The sequence below is a fragment of the Poecile atricapillus genome, chromosome 4 (genome assembly GCF_030490865.1).
Source record: "Poecile atricapillus isolate bPoeAtr1 chromosome 4, bPoeAtr1.hap1, whole genome shotgun sequence".
Lineage (NCBI taxonomy): Eukaryota > Metazoa > Chordata > Aves > Passeriformes > Paridae > Poecile > Poecile atricapillus.
In genome coordinates this window covers 74,437,344-74,450,773 of record NC_081252.1, presented here as the reverse complement: position 1 = coordinate 74,450,773, position 13,430 = coordinate 74,437,344, and the positions used below count along the sequence as shown (strand labels likewise).

At 69.3% G+C, this 13,430-nt stretch overlaps 3 protein-coding genes across 5 annotated transcripts; 1 reads left to right on the top strand and 2 right to left on the bottom strand.

Annotated features, from left to right (window-relative positions):
- Positions 1–140: 140 nt before the first annotated feature.
- On the bottom strand, positions 141–3,028 carry MOGS (mannosyl-oligosaccharide glucosidase). The gene is made up of 4 exons (XM_058838677.1): positions 2,641–3,028; positions 2,336–2,547; positions 2,071–2,261; positions 141–1,968 (listed from the first exon to the last, which is right to left on the bottom strand). Exons 1-4 carry the CDS (start codon positions 2,999–3,001, stop codon positions 261–263), a joined length of 2,472 nt encoding a protein of 823 aa, XP_058694660.1. The 5' UTR covers positions 3,002–3,028; the 3' UTR covers positions 141–260.
- A 734-nt stretch (positions 3,029–3,762) lies between these two features.
- Positions 3,763–8,644, bottom strand: CCDC142 (coiled-coil domain containing 142). Its single transcript, XM_058838355.1, has 11 exons — positions 8,503–8,644; positions 8,105–8,201; positions 6,398–7,756; positions 6,233–6,319; positions 5,892–6,056; positions 5,666–5,820; positions 5,424–5,588; positions 5,224–5,338; positions 4,962–5,139; positions 4,237–4,445; positions 3,763–4,028 (listed from the first exon to the last, which is right to left on the bottom strand). Exons 1-11 carry the CDS (start codon positions 8,548–8,550, stop codon positions 3,787–3,789), a joined length of 2,820 nt encoding a protein of 939 aa, XP_058694338.1. The 5' UTR covers positions 8,551–8,644; the 3' UTR covers positions 3,763–3,786.
- Positions 8,645–8,688: 44 nt separating this feature from the next.
- On the top strand, positions 8,689–13,205 carry TTC31 (tetratricopeptide repeat domain 31). 3 transcript variants are annotated; one of them, XM_058838358.1, is made up of 15 exons: positions 8,689–8,828; positions 9,109–9,228; positions 9,299–9,564; positions 9,676–9,759; positions 9,923–10,000; positions 10,108–10,251; positions 10,335–10,563; positions 10,700–10,790; positions 10,869–11,010; positions 11,563–11,664; positions 11,748–11,811; positions 11,901–12,042; positions 12,113–12,187; positions 12,602–12,704; positions 12,817–13,205. In XM_058838358.1, the coding sequence occupies exons 2-15, from the start codon at positions 9,132–9,134 to the stop codon at positions 12,928–12,930; spliced, it is 1,731 nt and encodes a 576-aa protein (XP_058694341.1). In that variant the 5' UTR covers positions 8,689–8,828; positions 9,109–9,131; the 3' UTR covers positions 12,931–13,205. The 3 variants fall into 3 exon arrangements, with proteins under 3 accessions (XP_058694341.1, XP_058694340.1, XP_058694339.1); XM_058838357.1 differs by lacking the exon at positions 8,689–8,828 and adding an exon at positions 8,835–8,992 and having other exon boundaries at positions 11,751–11,811; XM_058838356.1 differs by lacking the exon at positions 8,689–8,828 and adding an exon at positions 8,835–8,992.
- The last annotated feature ends 225 nt before the right edge of the window (positions 13,206–13,430 follow it).

The following is a 13,430-nucleotide window of genomic DNA, read 5'->3' as shown; positions in this document are numbered from 1 at the left end:
GTGATGGCTGCGCTGGGCTGCATGGTGACCCCTGACTGCACAGGGACTGGGCCAAACATCCCCTCATGGCACAGGGGGCACCAGCGTGACCCTGGGCCAGCAAAGGTGACACCGTGACACCGTGACACAGCTGGCAGGAGGCCGCAGTCACCGAGATTTATTGCAGGGGAGGCAGAGGAGCTCTGGCACAGCCCCCCAACACCTCCCCTGGCCCTGAGCACACCAGGCAGGCAGGGGGGGGCACAGGGACCACCCCCACATTAATAATCCTCAGCCATGGCCAGCACGACGAGCGCGGACCAGCCGGCGAAGGGGTGACAGCCCTGCCCGGCGCCGTCGCTGTCCCGGTAGTGCTCCCACAGGAAGCCGCTGGCCTCGTACTGCCGGAACACGTTGGCCACGAGGTTGTGGCGCAGCTCCCGGTACAGCTCGGCGGCGCGCTCCCGCTGCGGCCCCGCCGTCTGCGCGTAACCGCGCAGCGCCCGCAGCGCCAGGAAGTTGATGTTGACCCAGACGGAGCCGCGCCAGTACGGGGGGTCGTGCTCGGTGTTGCGGCGCAGGTACCAGGGGCTGTCGCGGGCCAGCGAGCGCAGCCCGAAGGGCGTCCAGAGCTGCCTCTCGTTGCGCATGGAGCCCAGGAGCGCCGGCAGCCGCGGGGAGTCCGCTCGGAGCAGCTGCAGCAGCAGCGGGAACAGGCTGACGTAGCCCAAAGCGCCCACAAACTGCAGCCGCGGCGCCTCCCGCACCTCCCGCCGCAGCTGCGGGGCCGGCGGGGGCCGGCCGGGCACGGGGGCCGGGCGGTGCCAGCGCAGAGCCACGGCCGCGCTGTGATTGCCAAAGTCGGCGAAGGTGCCCAGCTCAGGCGCCCAGTGCAGCCGGTCCAGCGAGTCGTTGTCGCTCAGGGCCGCGGCCATGTCGCGATAGGGCGCGGCGGGCTCGCCCAGGCGCTCGGCCAGCGCCGCCAGCACGCGGGCGCCCAGCGCCATCCAGCAGCGCAGGTCCAGGTGCCGCTCCTGCGCAGACGGGTGAGAGGCGCGGGGGTAATCGTCCAGCCCCGACGACAGAGTCTTGGGGTTCAGGAAGCGCTCGGGGTCGGCGTCACGGCCGCGCCAGCGGAAGGTGAAGGGCTCGGGGCCGGCCTGGGTGCGGTTCAGCCACTCGAACCAGGCGCGCAGGCGCGGGGAGAGGCGGCGCAGGTAGGGCAGGGGCGCGTCGGGCAGCAGCCGCTCCAGCGCCAGCAGCAGCGTCGGGGGGTTCGCCGTCTCGCTGTGCTGCAGCACGAACTCGGGGGGCACTCGGGCCCGTGACTCGTCCCCCAGGATCTGCTCCCGCGGGATCCAGCCGTCGACGTTCAGGAGGTCGAGCCAGTGGGCGAGGATGTCGCGAGCCAGCGCGGGGTCCCAGCGGCCCAGCAGCAGCAGGTGGAAGCCCTCGTCCCACAGGAAGCCACGCGGGAAGCAGGAGCGCGAGGGCACGGCCGTGAACAGCATGGATTCGGCGCCGGGCACCGGCTCCTCCCGGCGCTCCGAGCGCAGCAGGGAGCGGCCGTGGAAGAAGCCGATGCCGCCCAGCATCTCGCTGAGCGCCGCCTGGGCGAAGCGGCGCTGCGGGAGGGACACCCCCCGTGCCCCCAGCCCGAAGGTGTCCTCGAAGCGTTGCTCGAAGGCAGCCGTGTGCCGGGCCAGTGCCGCGCTCAGCGCCGGCCCCGCCAGCCGCCCGCGCCGCGCCCCTGCCGCGCTGCCCGACTCCAGCGTCACCTCCAGCACCGCCGGCGGCTCCAGCGTCACCTGGTGCAGCAGCAGCTGCCCCCGCAGGGGCTCCCCAGGCAAGCCCCCAGTGCTGGACACCCCAAAAAAACGGCGGCGGGGTCGGCCCGGTGGGGAGAACACGGAGCTCTCGCGGAGGCTCTGCCGGACGAGGTCGGTGAGACGGTGCAGCCCCGGCACCCCCGCGGCCAGGAAGTTGTAGCTGTGAGGGAGACGAGAGTCAGGGGTGGGGGACAAAGTGGGGACATGGAGAGGGCATGGTGAGGATGGAGGAGATACAGTTTGGGGGCCGCAGCCCACTCACCTGGCATATTTGTGCCCCTCCCCACCCTCCCCGGTGGGGGGCAGGAAGGTGAGGGTGAAGTCCCCGAGCTCCTCCGCTGTCCCTGCCACGGCTGCCAGCCGTGTTCCATTCTCCAGCACCGGCCGCAGCGTCCCCTGCCCGTCTGTGGCCACGTAGAAGAAGAGGGACAGGAGTGGGGCCGGGCCCTTGCCCTGGGAAGGGGGAAGAGGAGGATGACAAAAAGCTCCCCGGCATCCCAACCCATCTCCCTCTCTCGTCTCCTCACCTCCATCTTCGCCGTGACCCTCCAGCTCCAGTCCCCGCCATGGTCTCCCCCCGGCTGCTTCACGAACTCGGTTCTCAGCAGCAGCCCCTCATCGCGGATCTCCTGCACCCCGAAATTCTCCCCGTCGTGCATCAGCCAGCCATATCGCGACACGCCATCGTTCTGCTCGCTCGTGTGCCTCAGGCTGCCGCCGTGTTGGAGCCACATCAGTCCTGGAGGGGCGGGGAGGTGTCACGGGCGGCTCTCGGGGTGGGAGCGGGGCCGGACGAGCCCCAGGCCGGGGCAGGGCCCCCCGCGCCCCTCACCGGTCACGACAGCGCGCGGGCTCCGCGTCTTCATCCCGAAGTAGACGTGGGGCCGGTAAGTGCCCCAGAAATAGGTGGGCGATGCGAGAGGCCCGGTGGAGCCGGGGGGGACGGCGGGGGGCGCGGGGTGGGGGGTAACGAGGCGGGAGGCTTCGCTCCACCGGTTCCATTCGGCCACCGCCGCCGCCAGACCCAGCGCCAGCGCTGCCGCCGCCGCTGTAAGCGCCAGCGCCGTCCGACCCCGGCCGGAGCCTCGCGGCGGCTTTTGCTGTTGCCGCAGTTTCGGGTCGCGGTCCCGGAGCCGCTCGCGGGGCCGTTCCCGCGGTCCATCCCCGCCGCGCCGCCGCCGCTCGCCCGCCATCAGCGCTGTCGCGCTCGTGACGTCAGCGCCGCGCCACCTGTGGCGAGGCCTGTTCCGCGAGCGCCCCCTGGCGGGCGGGAGGAGCGCGGGCAGGCTCGGTCCTCCCGGGGACCCCGCGGAACCCGAACTGGCCCCGAGGGGACAAGGACACCGCAGCGTGTCCCCGAGCGGCCCTGCCACTCAGCCCACCCTCCTCACGTCCTTTATGTTATACCTGCTGCTCTCCCCAACCCTCTGGGGATACCCAAATGACCCCCATGGACCGACCCCACCGGGCTTCCCTAGGAGCACTGTGGAACCCCAGCTATGAACCCACAGCGACCCCCAGGACCCCCAGGGGAATCCCATCCTGCACCCCCAGCCCCTCTAGGACCCCCAGGGGAATCCCACCCTGCACCCCCAGCCCCTCTGGGCCCCCCAGGGGAATCCCATCCTGCACCCACAGCGACCCCCAGGACCCCCAGGGGAATCCCATCCTGCACCCCCAGCCCCTCCAGGGCCCCCAGGGGAATCCCATCCTGCACCCCCAGCGTCCCCCAGGACCCCCAGGGGAATCCCACCCTGCACCCCCAGCCCCTCCAGGACCCCCAGGGGAATCCCACCCTGCACCCCCAGCCCCTCCAGGACTCTCCAGTCCCACCAGCCTCCCCACAGAAGTTCCAATTTGATTCTGCCCACCAGCAACCGGTCCCAGTAGGAATCCCAGGATCACACCCCAGGGATGCCAGACCCCATATCCCATATAGACATAACCACGGCAATGGTGATTCCAGGTTTATTCCAGCTCAGCCCTCGGGGCTGTTCCCAACACACGGCAGCCCTGGCACACGCCAGCGGCGGGCACGGTGCAGCCGCAGGGACAGCCACTGCTGCTGGCTGCCCGGGAACGGGGACTCGGGACGGGACGGGAGATCGGCCTCCGGAGCCGGCGGGGGGGTCCCTGGGATTGGGCCCAGCCCCTCCAGAGGGTCCAGACCAGGCAGAGGATCCATGGATGGTTCCAGGGGGTGGGTGCCTTCATCTGAGCCTGGGAAGGGATGGATAGGCTGGGATATCAGATCCTGCTCCTGGTGGGGGTTCCTGTCCCCATCCCCATTCCAATCCCCATCCCCATCCTTGTCCAATCTCTTCCTGTTCCTATCCCACCTTATCCCATCCCATCTCCACCCCATCCCACCCCATTCCCGCCTGTCTCATCCCCACCCTGCCCCACCCCATCCCCACCCCGCTCTCACAGCAGCGCCGGAGGCCGCCCCAGCCCCGGGGGGGCCCCCCCAGCCCCCCGGGCTGCTGCAGGAGGCACCGCACGGCCGTGTCCGTGTGTCGGAAGACGCAGAGGGCCCGCAGCGCCTGCCGGGCCTCGGGAGCCAGCCCGGAGCTCTCGGAGCACACCAGCTCCCGCACCTCCTCGAAGTCCCGCCGGAGCTGCAGGGCACCCTGCAGGCTGCGATGGGGGTCAGGGTGAGCATGGGACCCCTGTAATCCCCACCAGGAACCCACCAGAACCTCTGGCACTGCCACAGCACTCTGGGAGAACCATGGCACTGCCATCAGACCTCCAAGACCACCACTGGGACCCCCACAGCTGCCCACAGAACCCCTGGCACTGTCACCAGGACCCCTAGGACCCCCACTGGAACCCTTGGCAGCAGCAGCAGGACCCCAACATGCCACTTGAGACCCCTGGAACCCCCAGGACTCCTCTGGGACCCCTGAAACTGCCTCTGGGACCCCCAGGACTCCTCTGGGACCCCTGGAACTGCCACTGGGACCCCTGAAACTGCCACTGGTATGCCTGGAACTGCCACAGGTATCCCTGGAACTGCCTCTGGGACCCCTGGAGCTGCCTCTGGGACCCCTGGAGCTGCCTCTGCGACCCCTGGAACTGTCTGTGGTACCCCCAGGACCTCACTGGGACCCCAGGCACTGCCCACCAGCTGCGGACCCCCATCCCCAGTACCTGAACTTGATCCGGCGGGTCAGGATGTGATCCATCCAGGCTTCCAGGAATGCCGTGGTGACCCGTGCCAGGGTGGGCACCTGGGCATCGTGGGGCAGGGCCTGGGCCCCCTGCAGCACCTGCCCCAGCACCGCCTGCACCGCGGCCACTGCATACGCGCTGGGGGAGCTGGGCAGCTCTGGGGGACACAGGGACCCAGCTCAGTGACCCCCTGAAGCCCCCCACCGAGCACCCCACGCATCCCCCCAGCTCCAACACCCACCAGCGCGTGGCCTGAGCCGCCAGTGCCGGCCCAGTGGCATCGTCTGGTCGAAGATCTCGGCTGAGAGCCGCTTGCAGCTGGTGGAGAACATCCAGAGCACGTCCCCGGAGAAGCGCTGGGACACAGGGAACACGGGATGACACAGGGTGACACCGGGTGACACAGACATCCTCCTGCTCAAGCCTGCAGTCACACCATACCTGGATGCTGTTGGCCACGTCTCGGATCTGCCGGCACAGCTGGAGCTCCCACGGGGATCCCGGGCTGGGGAGTGGCTCAGGGGGGTTGTCCCCGTGAATGTCCCTTCGCTCTGGGAAGGTCCCGCTCACCTGCAGCATCAACTCCTCTGCCTCTGCCTTCAGCACCTGGAGGGGAGCAGGAGGAGTGAATCCAGCCCCCCTCGTGTCCCCCCAGAGCCCCGTGCCCCCTGTGCCCCCCGTACCTGCAGGTCTCCCTGGGTGAGCAGCAGGAACTGAGGCAGCGCCCAGGCCGCCAGGTACCGCCCGGCCCGGCCCGTCAGCCACGCGTGGGCGGCCGCCACCGCTGCCAGGCACCGGGCCAGCACCTGCAGCCGCAGGGAGAGACCCCCGGGGGGGGCTGCGGGTGGGGGTCAGCACGGAGAGGATCCCCAGACAGACCCACCTGCCCCCCACCCGGACCCCTCTCACCGTGCGGGCGGGCGGGCAGCAGGCGCAGGCAGCGCAGGGCCAGTGCCAGGGCTGGGAAGAGGCACCGCAGCTGCTGGGCCGTGCGGCTGCACCCCGGCCCCGGGGGCCCCCCTGGAGCCTCCAAGCACTTGTCTGACAGCCCTGAGCCCAGAGCACGGGTAAAATCTAGAGGAGAAACAGTTAGAATGCTCCAACATCTCCTGCTTCCACCCCACACCCCATCCCCAACACTTCACACAGCGTGCCCTGCTCCCTCACCCCACATCCACCGAGCGCCCCACGCCCTGCAGCACAGCCTGTACCCCCTGTACCCCACCCTGTGCTCCCCCAGCCCCCCGTACCCGTGTCCCAGCTGCAGAGGACGCTGCGGCACAGCAGGCGCAGGCAGAGCCGCCCCAGCTCCTCCTGGCACTCGGGGGGCACACGGGCTGTGGGGACACAGGGGGGGTCAGGGTAGGGTGGGGACACCCTGAGGGAGCCCCCACACCCCCTGCACCCCCACGTACCAACAGCGAGTGCACGGCTCAGCTCCCGCGCCGCGGTCAGGGTGGCACTGGGGGTGGCAGGAGGGGTGCCGGGGATGTCCCCCAGCACGGTGCCCACAGCCTCCCAGAGCAGCAGGTGGTACCGGGCACTCAGTGTGGCAACCGCGGGGCCGCGGGCGGCATCCAGCCACCGCACGGCCTTCCAGCCACCTGCACTGCCCGGCCGCAGTCCTGGCACCAGCCCCGGGGGCTCGGGGCTCTCTGACAGCACTGGCTGCCACAGGCTGTCAGCTGAGGCCACCAGCGCCCCAAAAACGTGTTTCATCAGCTCCTCGTCCTCCTGGCACACTGCCTGCAGCTCAGCCGCCAGCGCCGATGGCACCTCTGCTCTGGAAGGTTCTGTGTCCGTGCCCATGCCCGTCTCCGCCGCGTCGTGCCCCGGTGGCCACGGCACCACCACGTCCTCCCAGCGGACGTGTCCGTCCCTGATGTTCCCATTCTGAGGCCACAGGAGAGGCTGGAGCCTCTGGGCCACGGCCCGGCCACGCTCAGCCGCCAGCAGCCGCAGCACCCCGCCCACCGTGAAGGCGCTGGGAGCCTTCACCTCGGGGCCCAGCTCCTCCGCCAGCCCCTGCACCACGCGGTTGTACAACTCCAGCCCCTGGAAGAGGTCAGCCAGGCACTCAGAGGCCAGGGCGGGCGTGCCAGGGCGGCCGAGCTCCCGCAGCCGTCCCTCGATGTATTGCCCGGCCAGGCGTGTGGCCATCAGGGCGGGCAGCAGCAGCGCCCACCGCATGTGCAGCACGGCCTCGCCCCGGCGCTGCGGCAGCGCCCGCAGCCACGCGTCCGTCCGCAGCCGCCGCAGCAGCGCGGCCCAGTGCCCCGCGTGTGCCCGCAGCTCCAGGCACAGCTCCCGCAGCGCCGGCGAGGGGCTCCCGGGCTCTCCGGGCCCCGGCAGCGCCAGCAGCCGCCGCAGGAATTCGGAGGAGGCCTTGAGGCGTCGGGTGAAGTCGCGGGCCAGGCGGAGCTGGTGGCGGTGCTGCAGCAGCGCGTGCAGGGCCGCTCCCCGCTCCGCCACGCGCTGCCGTGCGGCGTCCCCAGAAAAGTCACCGGCGCCGCTGGGATGGGGCCGAACGTACCCCAGGAAAGTCTCAGTGCGAGGGTCCTCCCAGACGCAGAGCCAGCGGCGCAGGCCTGGGAAGGTTTGCTCCAACGGGACCACGACGGACGCTGCTTCGTCCTCATCCTCGTCGTCGTCATCGTCGCCGTCGCTGCGCCGGTAAGAGCGCGGGGACAGCAGGCGCCGCAGTCCCGGGGTGACGCTGCGCAGCATGGCCTCTGCCCGCTGCAAGGAGCGTGCCAGGGTCCCCCGCGACCCGCCTGGGGGGCACGGGACCCTCAGCATTGGGCAGGGACCATGGTGCAGGGTGGGGACGCCCAGTGAGCAGAACCTCGCTGTGGGGCAGCACCCGCAGACATCATCCCATCACTGCCCCACTGCCACCCTAACCCCGACACCGCCAGGACCCAGTCACGTTCCCCAAAAGTCCCCCAGGATGCCACAGACCCTTGGTGTCCCCACACCCCGTGACATGCCATCAGTGCCCCCCTCCAAGGACCCTAGACCCCATTAGGGTTCTCCACACTCCCCCCAGGGCCACGCACCCTATAAGGATCCCCGCAGCCCCCCAGAACACCACACCCCATTGCGGTCCCCGGCGGTCTCACCGGGTTCGGGCAGCTCCCCGCGGGCAGCCCCATCGCCCGGTCCCGGCCGGGCCGTCAGCAGCAGCAGAATGAGGCCGCCCAGACCGGCTTCGCCCACCTGGAGGGGTACAGGGGGCTTAGGACCCCCGCGCCGGGGCGAGGGGCGGGGCCATGCATGACCACGCCCACTAAATCACTGACCACGCCCATTGCCACGACCCACCCGAGTCCCGCCGTGGCCACGCCCCCGTTCAGGGCTCGCCACTTTTGGCCACACCCCCGCCCCGCCCCCTGTGCCGTTGCCATGGAGACGCAGCACTGCCCGGGCCCGGTGCCCCCCTGCCCACCTCGTTACCGGCCCGGCCCCGCCGCTGCCCCGCGAGGGGTGTCCGAGCCCCCCCTGCCCCGAGCGGCCTCACCTGCAGGCAAAGCTCTCCGCCGCGCCGCTCAGCGCCGCCGGCGTCCATGCCGGGCCATGCCGGGGGCGGCGGCAGCAGCAAAGAGGCTTAGGCCGCGCCCTCGCTAATCCGGGGGGCTGGGCCAAATTGGTCGCCAGGAGGAGCCCGGCGTGAGGGGCAGGACGAGCGGCGGGGGGCGGCAGAGCCCACGGCCTTGGGGCAGGCGGGGACGGAGGGAGAGGATGTGGAGCGCCGGTTCCTCTCGGATCGGGCCCTCCGGGCCGCCGTCCTGCCCGCATCCAACATGGCGGCGGGGCGGCCTCAAGCGGCGCCGTGACGTGTTTCCGGTAGGCCCGTGGTGCAGTTCGGCGGCGGCGGCGGCTCGTGGCGATGCGGGGCTCGGGCGGGACGCGGGAACGGGACGGGCCCGGGCTGGGCGGCTGCGGCTTCGGGCCTGCCCCCGCTGCCTGCCCCTGGGGCTGCACGCCCGGCCCCGCTGGCTGGAGCGGCGGTACGGGCCGTGGGAAGGCCGAGGGGACGCCGGGAAGGGAGCCCAGAGCGGGGCCCGGTGGCGGCCCGGTTTCGGTTCCGCCTCCGCCGGCTCAAGGCTGTTTCTGCTTCCCACAGCACCCTTCTGCCCCCGGCACCGAATGTCCAGCTTCGGCGACTTCTCGGTGGCGTCGCAGGGCCCCTCTCCGCCGGTGATCAAGTACAAGTCGGGGGACGTGTGTCTGCTCTGGGACGGCGGTGAGTGCGGCCGGGGCTGCCGGGCTCCGGTGCCTGGGACTGCTCCTTACACAGCCCGTTCTCCTGCCAGAGCCCGGGGTGGATTATTACCAGCTGCAGGATGACGATGATGATGAAAATGACGATGAGGATCACGATGAGGACGAGTTGGACGCAGGTTTCCAGTTCTTGGACGTTCCCTTCGCGGAGGGCTCCGTTCCCTACAGCTACTGCGGCTTCCGCAAGTCCTTCCTGTGCTGGGAGCCGTCTCCGCAGCTCCCCCGGAGCTCTCCCACCGCCCTGGATGCGCGGCTAGACCGGCTGCCCACGCCCCGCCACACCTGGCTCACGGCAGAGGTGGGGAACGGCCCCGCCGCCCCTCCCGCTCCCCGGGGGCTGGGGGTCCCGGGTTGGCATCACGAGAGGGGTCCCAGCCGGTGGCCCTGGCTCAGGGCGTCCCTCCTGCAGGAAGCCGAGAGGAACGCGCAGGAGCTGGTGGCGGAGGAGGAGCGGGCGAAGAGGAAGGCGGAGAAGAAGAAGCAGAAGAAGAAGGTGGGTGAGCTCTGGGAAGGGTCACGGGGATCTGGGGTCACTGCCTCTTCCTGGGGTGCTGCCAGCGGGTCCCTGAGCTGGGGGGGCTGAGGTTGGTGGGATTGGGGGGACCCGCATTTCTCTGCCTGACATCTGCTCATGGGTCCGTGTGATCCCTTTCCAGAAACAAAAAGACCGGAAGAAACAGGAGAAAGTGGGTCAAAAGAAAATGAACAAAAAGAACAAAAAGAACACTGACCCAGTGAGTGACCAGTCTGGACCCCTCCTGCTGCTCTGGGGGGTCCCCAGAGGTGGGGGCTGGCCATCTCCCCCTAGCCCCACCGCCTCACCCGCTCCCTCTCCTTGCAGAGCCCCCCAAGTGGCCCTGCAGGCACTGGGCCCCCCCAAAATGGTGCTGAGGATGAGGGATGCTGCCCAGAGCCCTCCCCATGCCCTGGGGACTCCAGAGACCCCTCGGGGGAGCCTGAGACGGAGGACACGGCAGTGACAGAGGTGAGGGACGGTCTCTACAGAGGAGCCATCTGTGCCTGAGGGGTCGCAGGGCTCTGCCTGCCCATCCCTCCCTGCTTCCCCAGGAGGAGCTGGACCTGAGCTGCACTTTTGTCTGCAAAGCACGGGAGAAGGCGAAGGTCCGGCTGCCACCCCCAGGCAGTGACCGCTCCCCTGGGACACAGAGCGTGGAGCCCAGCAGGAAGGTGCCAGAGAAGGGGGGTGGGGAGCCTGTGGAGAGACCTGTGCCCCCCCAGCCCCTCCAGCCCAGGCCGCCCAGCCCCAGCACGGTAGAGCAGAGCCTGGCGCTTGCAGGTCAGTGTAGGGACCCCCAGAGGGGCGAGGGGAGGGTGTTGGGGGCTCTGCTTGCTTCTCCCCAGCTCAGGGGGGCTGGGCTAGGAGCCCATCCCTCCTTGTGGCCTCACTAACCAGCCCTGTGTGGCCTCCTCAGGCCATGGCATCGAGGCAGCCCAGATGGGCCAGCACACCGAGGCCGTTTGGGCTTTCACTGTCGCCCTGGAGCTGAACCCCCAGGAGCACCGGTGAGCAGAGAGGCTTGGGGTGAGCCAGAGGTCGTGGGGTGGGAGGGGCAGGCCTCAGTGACACCCCCATCCCCGCAGGCTCCTGGGGAACCGCTCGTACTGCTTGGAGAAGCTGGGCCGCTACAAGGAGGCGCTGGAGGATGCGGAGGCGGCGCTGGCGCTGCGGCCAGGATGGCCCAAGGGCTCCTTCCGCAAGGGCAAGGCCCTGAAGGGGCTCCAGGTACCTGGGGGGAGGTTCCAGGGACTGTGGGGCTGGCTGGAGGAGGTGGGTGCCATGGTTGGGTGAGGGATCGATGGCTTTCAGGAGGGAATATGGGGTTTGCAGAGTGGCTGCAGGGTGCTGTGGTGTTCAGACAAACCGGGGGTTTTGGAGTGCTGGTGGGCTGGGGAGGGGGCTGAGGGGTGCCAGTGGGTCTGGGTGGGGGCTTTGGGGAACTGGAGGGGTGTAGGGATGCTGTGGCTGAGCAGGGGGGCCGCTTTCACTAGGAGTGAGTTGGGGCTGGGAGGACTGGGCAGCAGACTGGGGGTGCTGCAGGGTGTTAATGGGCTGGGGGTGTCAGTGAGGCTCTGAGGTGCCACTTGGGCTGGGTGGGCGCTGTGGGGTGCCCGTGGGGCCAGGCAGGGGGCTCTGAGGTGCCATTTGGGCTGGGTGGGCGCTGTGGGGTGCCCGTGGGGCCAGGCAGGGGGCTCTGAGGTGCCATTTGGGCTGGGTGGGCGCTGTGGGGTGCCCGTGGGGCCAGGCAGGGGGCTGCAGGTGCCCTCTGGCCCCCAGCGCTACGCCGAAGCCGTGCACACCTTCGAGGAGCTGCTGCGGCAGGACGGGGCCTACACTGAGGCAGCCACGCAGCTGAAGGCCTGCCGGGCCCTGCTGCAGGTGAGACCCCCTTTCCCAACCCCCCTAGCCCCTGCCCCCTGTCCTGCTGTACCCCCCCATGCCTCAGCCCTGTCCCCTCACAGCAGTGTGGCAGCCCTGGCAGTGTCCCCTTCCTGCTCAAGGCGAAGGAGCCGCTGTGTCTCCCTGGTAAGGGACGGGGGTGGGTGGGCTGGGGGGGACCCCGGGGCTATCCCTGTGTCCCCGGTGGGCGCTGAACCCCTTTGTCCCCTCGGCAGCGGGATGGACGACCAGGAGCTGCCAGGACAAAGGTGACACAAGCGTGAAGGAAAGCAGCGCAGGGACCCCCAAGAGAAACCCGGGACAGGGACCTGCTGTGGCCAGTGGCCACCCAACACTGCCACCGAGCCACCCTGCCAGGTATGGGTGTCTGGTGATCTGGGGATGGGGGGAGTGCAGGCTCTGATAACACCAGCATGGCTCTTGGCAGGGACTGCTTCCCGCTCTGGGTGGGCAATGTCACCTCCCACATCAACGAGAAGGTGCTGCGTGGTGCCTTTGGCCGGTGAGTGACCCCCAGGACTGCTCCTCCTCCAGGACCCCAAGCCCCTGGCACAGCCCTGCTGACCCCAAGCTCCCCAGCTCTGTCCCTGCCCTCATTCTCTTGGTGGTTTTGAGCTGCAGAGAATGCTTGGGCAGTATTCTCTGACTCACACACCACCCCCAGGTTTGGGGGTCTCTATTCCACAGCTTGGGGTGTCTTTAACTGTTCCTCTTCAGGTTTAGGAGTCTCTGTTCCCCCATTCAGATTTGGGGGTGTTTCACTCTGGTTTTGGGATGGGAGTTGCTAAACCTGCTTTGCATGTGTGAGAGTCTCTCACCCTCCCACCCTGCAGGTTTGGGGGTCTCTAACCCTTCGCCTCCCCATTTTGGGATCTCTAACTGTTGCCCCCCACATTTGGGGGTCTGTACCCCCCAGGTTCGGGGAGATCCGCTCCGTGCGGCTGCTCCCAGGACGCCACTGTGCCTTCATCAACTTCTCTGGGAAGGCGGAGGCCGAGGAGGCCTTCAGGGCCATGCAGGTGAGCTGGGGGTGCTTGTGGACCCCCCCCTTACCCCTCGGGTGGCCCTGGGACACCCCATCCCTGCAGGGGACCTGTCCCCGTGCCACCTGCCATCTCCTTCTGTCCCCAGGGTGCCACCATGGAGGGCAGCAAGCTGTTGCTGCAGCTCAAGCACCCGGTTCACGCCACCCCGGCCCCCGTGCCCCGTGCCAAGGGCAGGGCCACCCCCGGGGGGCTCAGTTGACCCTGCTCCATTGGGGGGGCTCCCAGGGCCACCCCCGGGGGGCTCAGTTGACCCTGCTCCATTGGGGGGGCTCCCCCTCACCTGCCTGTACCTGCCTGTGCCTTGTCCCCCACTGCCAGGGGTGGGAGTGTCTCCCCCTCCTGCCTTGGGGGTGCTGGGGGTCAGGGCCCACCCTGCAGCCCATTGTGCTGAGAGGGTGGGCCCGTTCCCTGTGACCCCTCAGGGATTTGTACCAATTTGGGTTTTTTTTTTTTAATAAATCAGAGATTTGTTTTTCTCTCTGGCTTTCCTTTGGTGTCTCTCAGTCTCTCTGCCAGCCCTCTCCATCGCTGTCTTGGACCCCCACTGCTCCAGCCCCCCATGTCCCTGTCCACCCCGTGTCCCTCTGTGTCCCCCCTTGCTCCCCATGTCACTGCAGCCCCAGGGGACAGCAAGGGGGGGTCTCCACCCTCCTGTAATGTCACTGGCTGGTGACAGGAGCTTCGGGGAGGGAGGGGGGT

Coding starts and splice junctions, on each gene's coding strand:
- CCDC142 (XM_058838355.1), bottom strand. CDS start 8,550: ATGGACGCCGGCGGCGCTGAGCGGCGCGGCGGAGAGCTTTGCCTGCAG. Junction 8,202..8,502: donor GCGGAGAGCTTTGCCTGCAG/GTGAGGCCGCTC, acceptor GTACCCCTCCAG/GTGGGCGAAGCCGGTCTGGG. Junction 6,320..6,397: donor GAGCCGTGCACTCGCTGTTG/GTACGTGGGGGT, acceptor GTGTCCCCACAG/CCCGTGTGCCCCCCGAGTGC.
- MOGS (XM_058838677.1), bottom strand. CDS start 3,001: ATGGCGGGCGAGCGGCGGCGGCGCGGCGGGGATGGACCGCGGGAACGG. Junction 2,262..2,335: donor GGGTCACGGCGAAGATGGAG/GTGAGGAGACGA, acceptor CCCCCTTCCCAG/GGCAAGGGCCCGGCCCCACT. Junction 1,969..2,070: donor GAGGGGCACAAATATGCCAG/GTGAGTGGGCTG, acceptor TCTCCCTCACAG/CTACAACTTCCTGGCCGCGG.
- TTC31 (XM_058838356.1), top strand. CDS start 8,872: ATGCGGGGCTCGGGCGGGACGCGGGAACGGGACGGGCCCGGGCTGGGC. Junction 9,229..9,298: donor GTGTCTGCTCTGGGACGGCG/GTGAGTGCGGCC, acceptor TTCTCCTGCCAG/AGCCCGGGGTGGATTATTAC. Junction 11,812..11,900: donor GGAGCCGCTGTGTCTCCCTG/GTAAGGGACGGG, acceptor TCCCCTCGGCAG/CGGGATGGACGACCAGGAGC.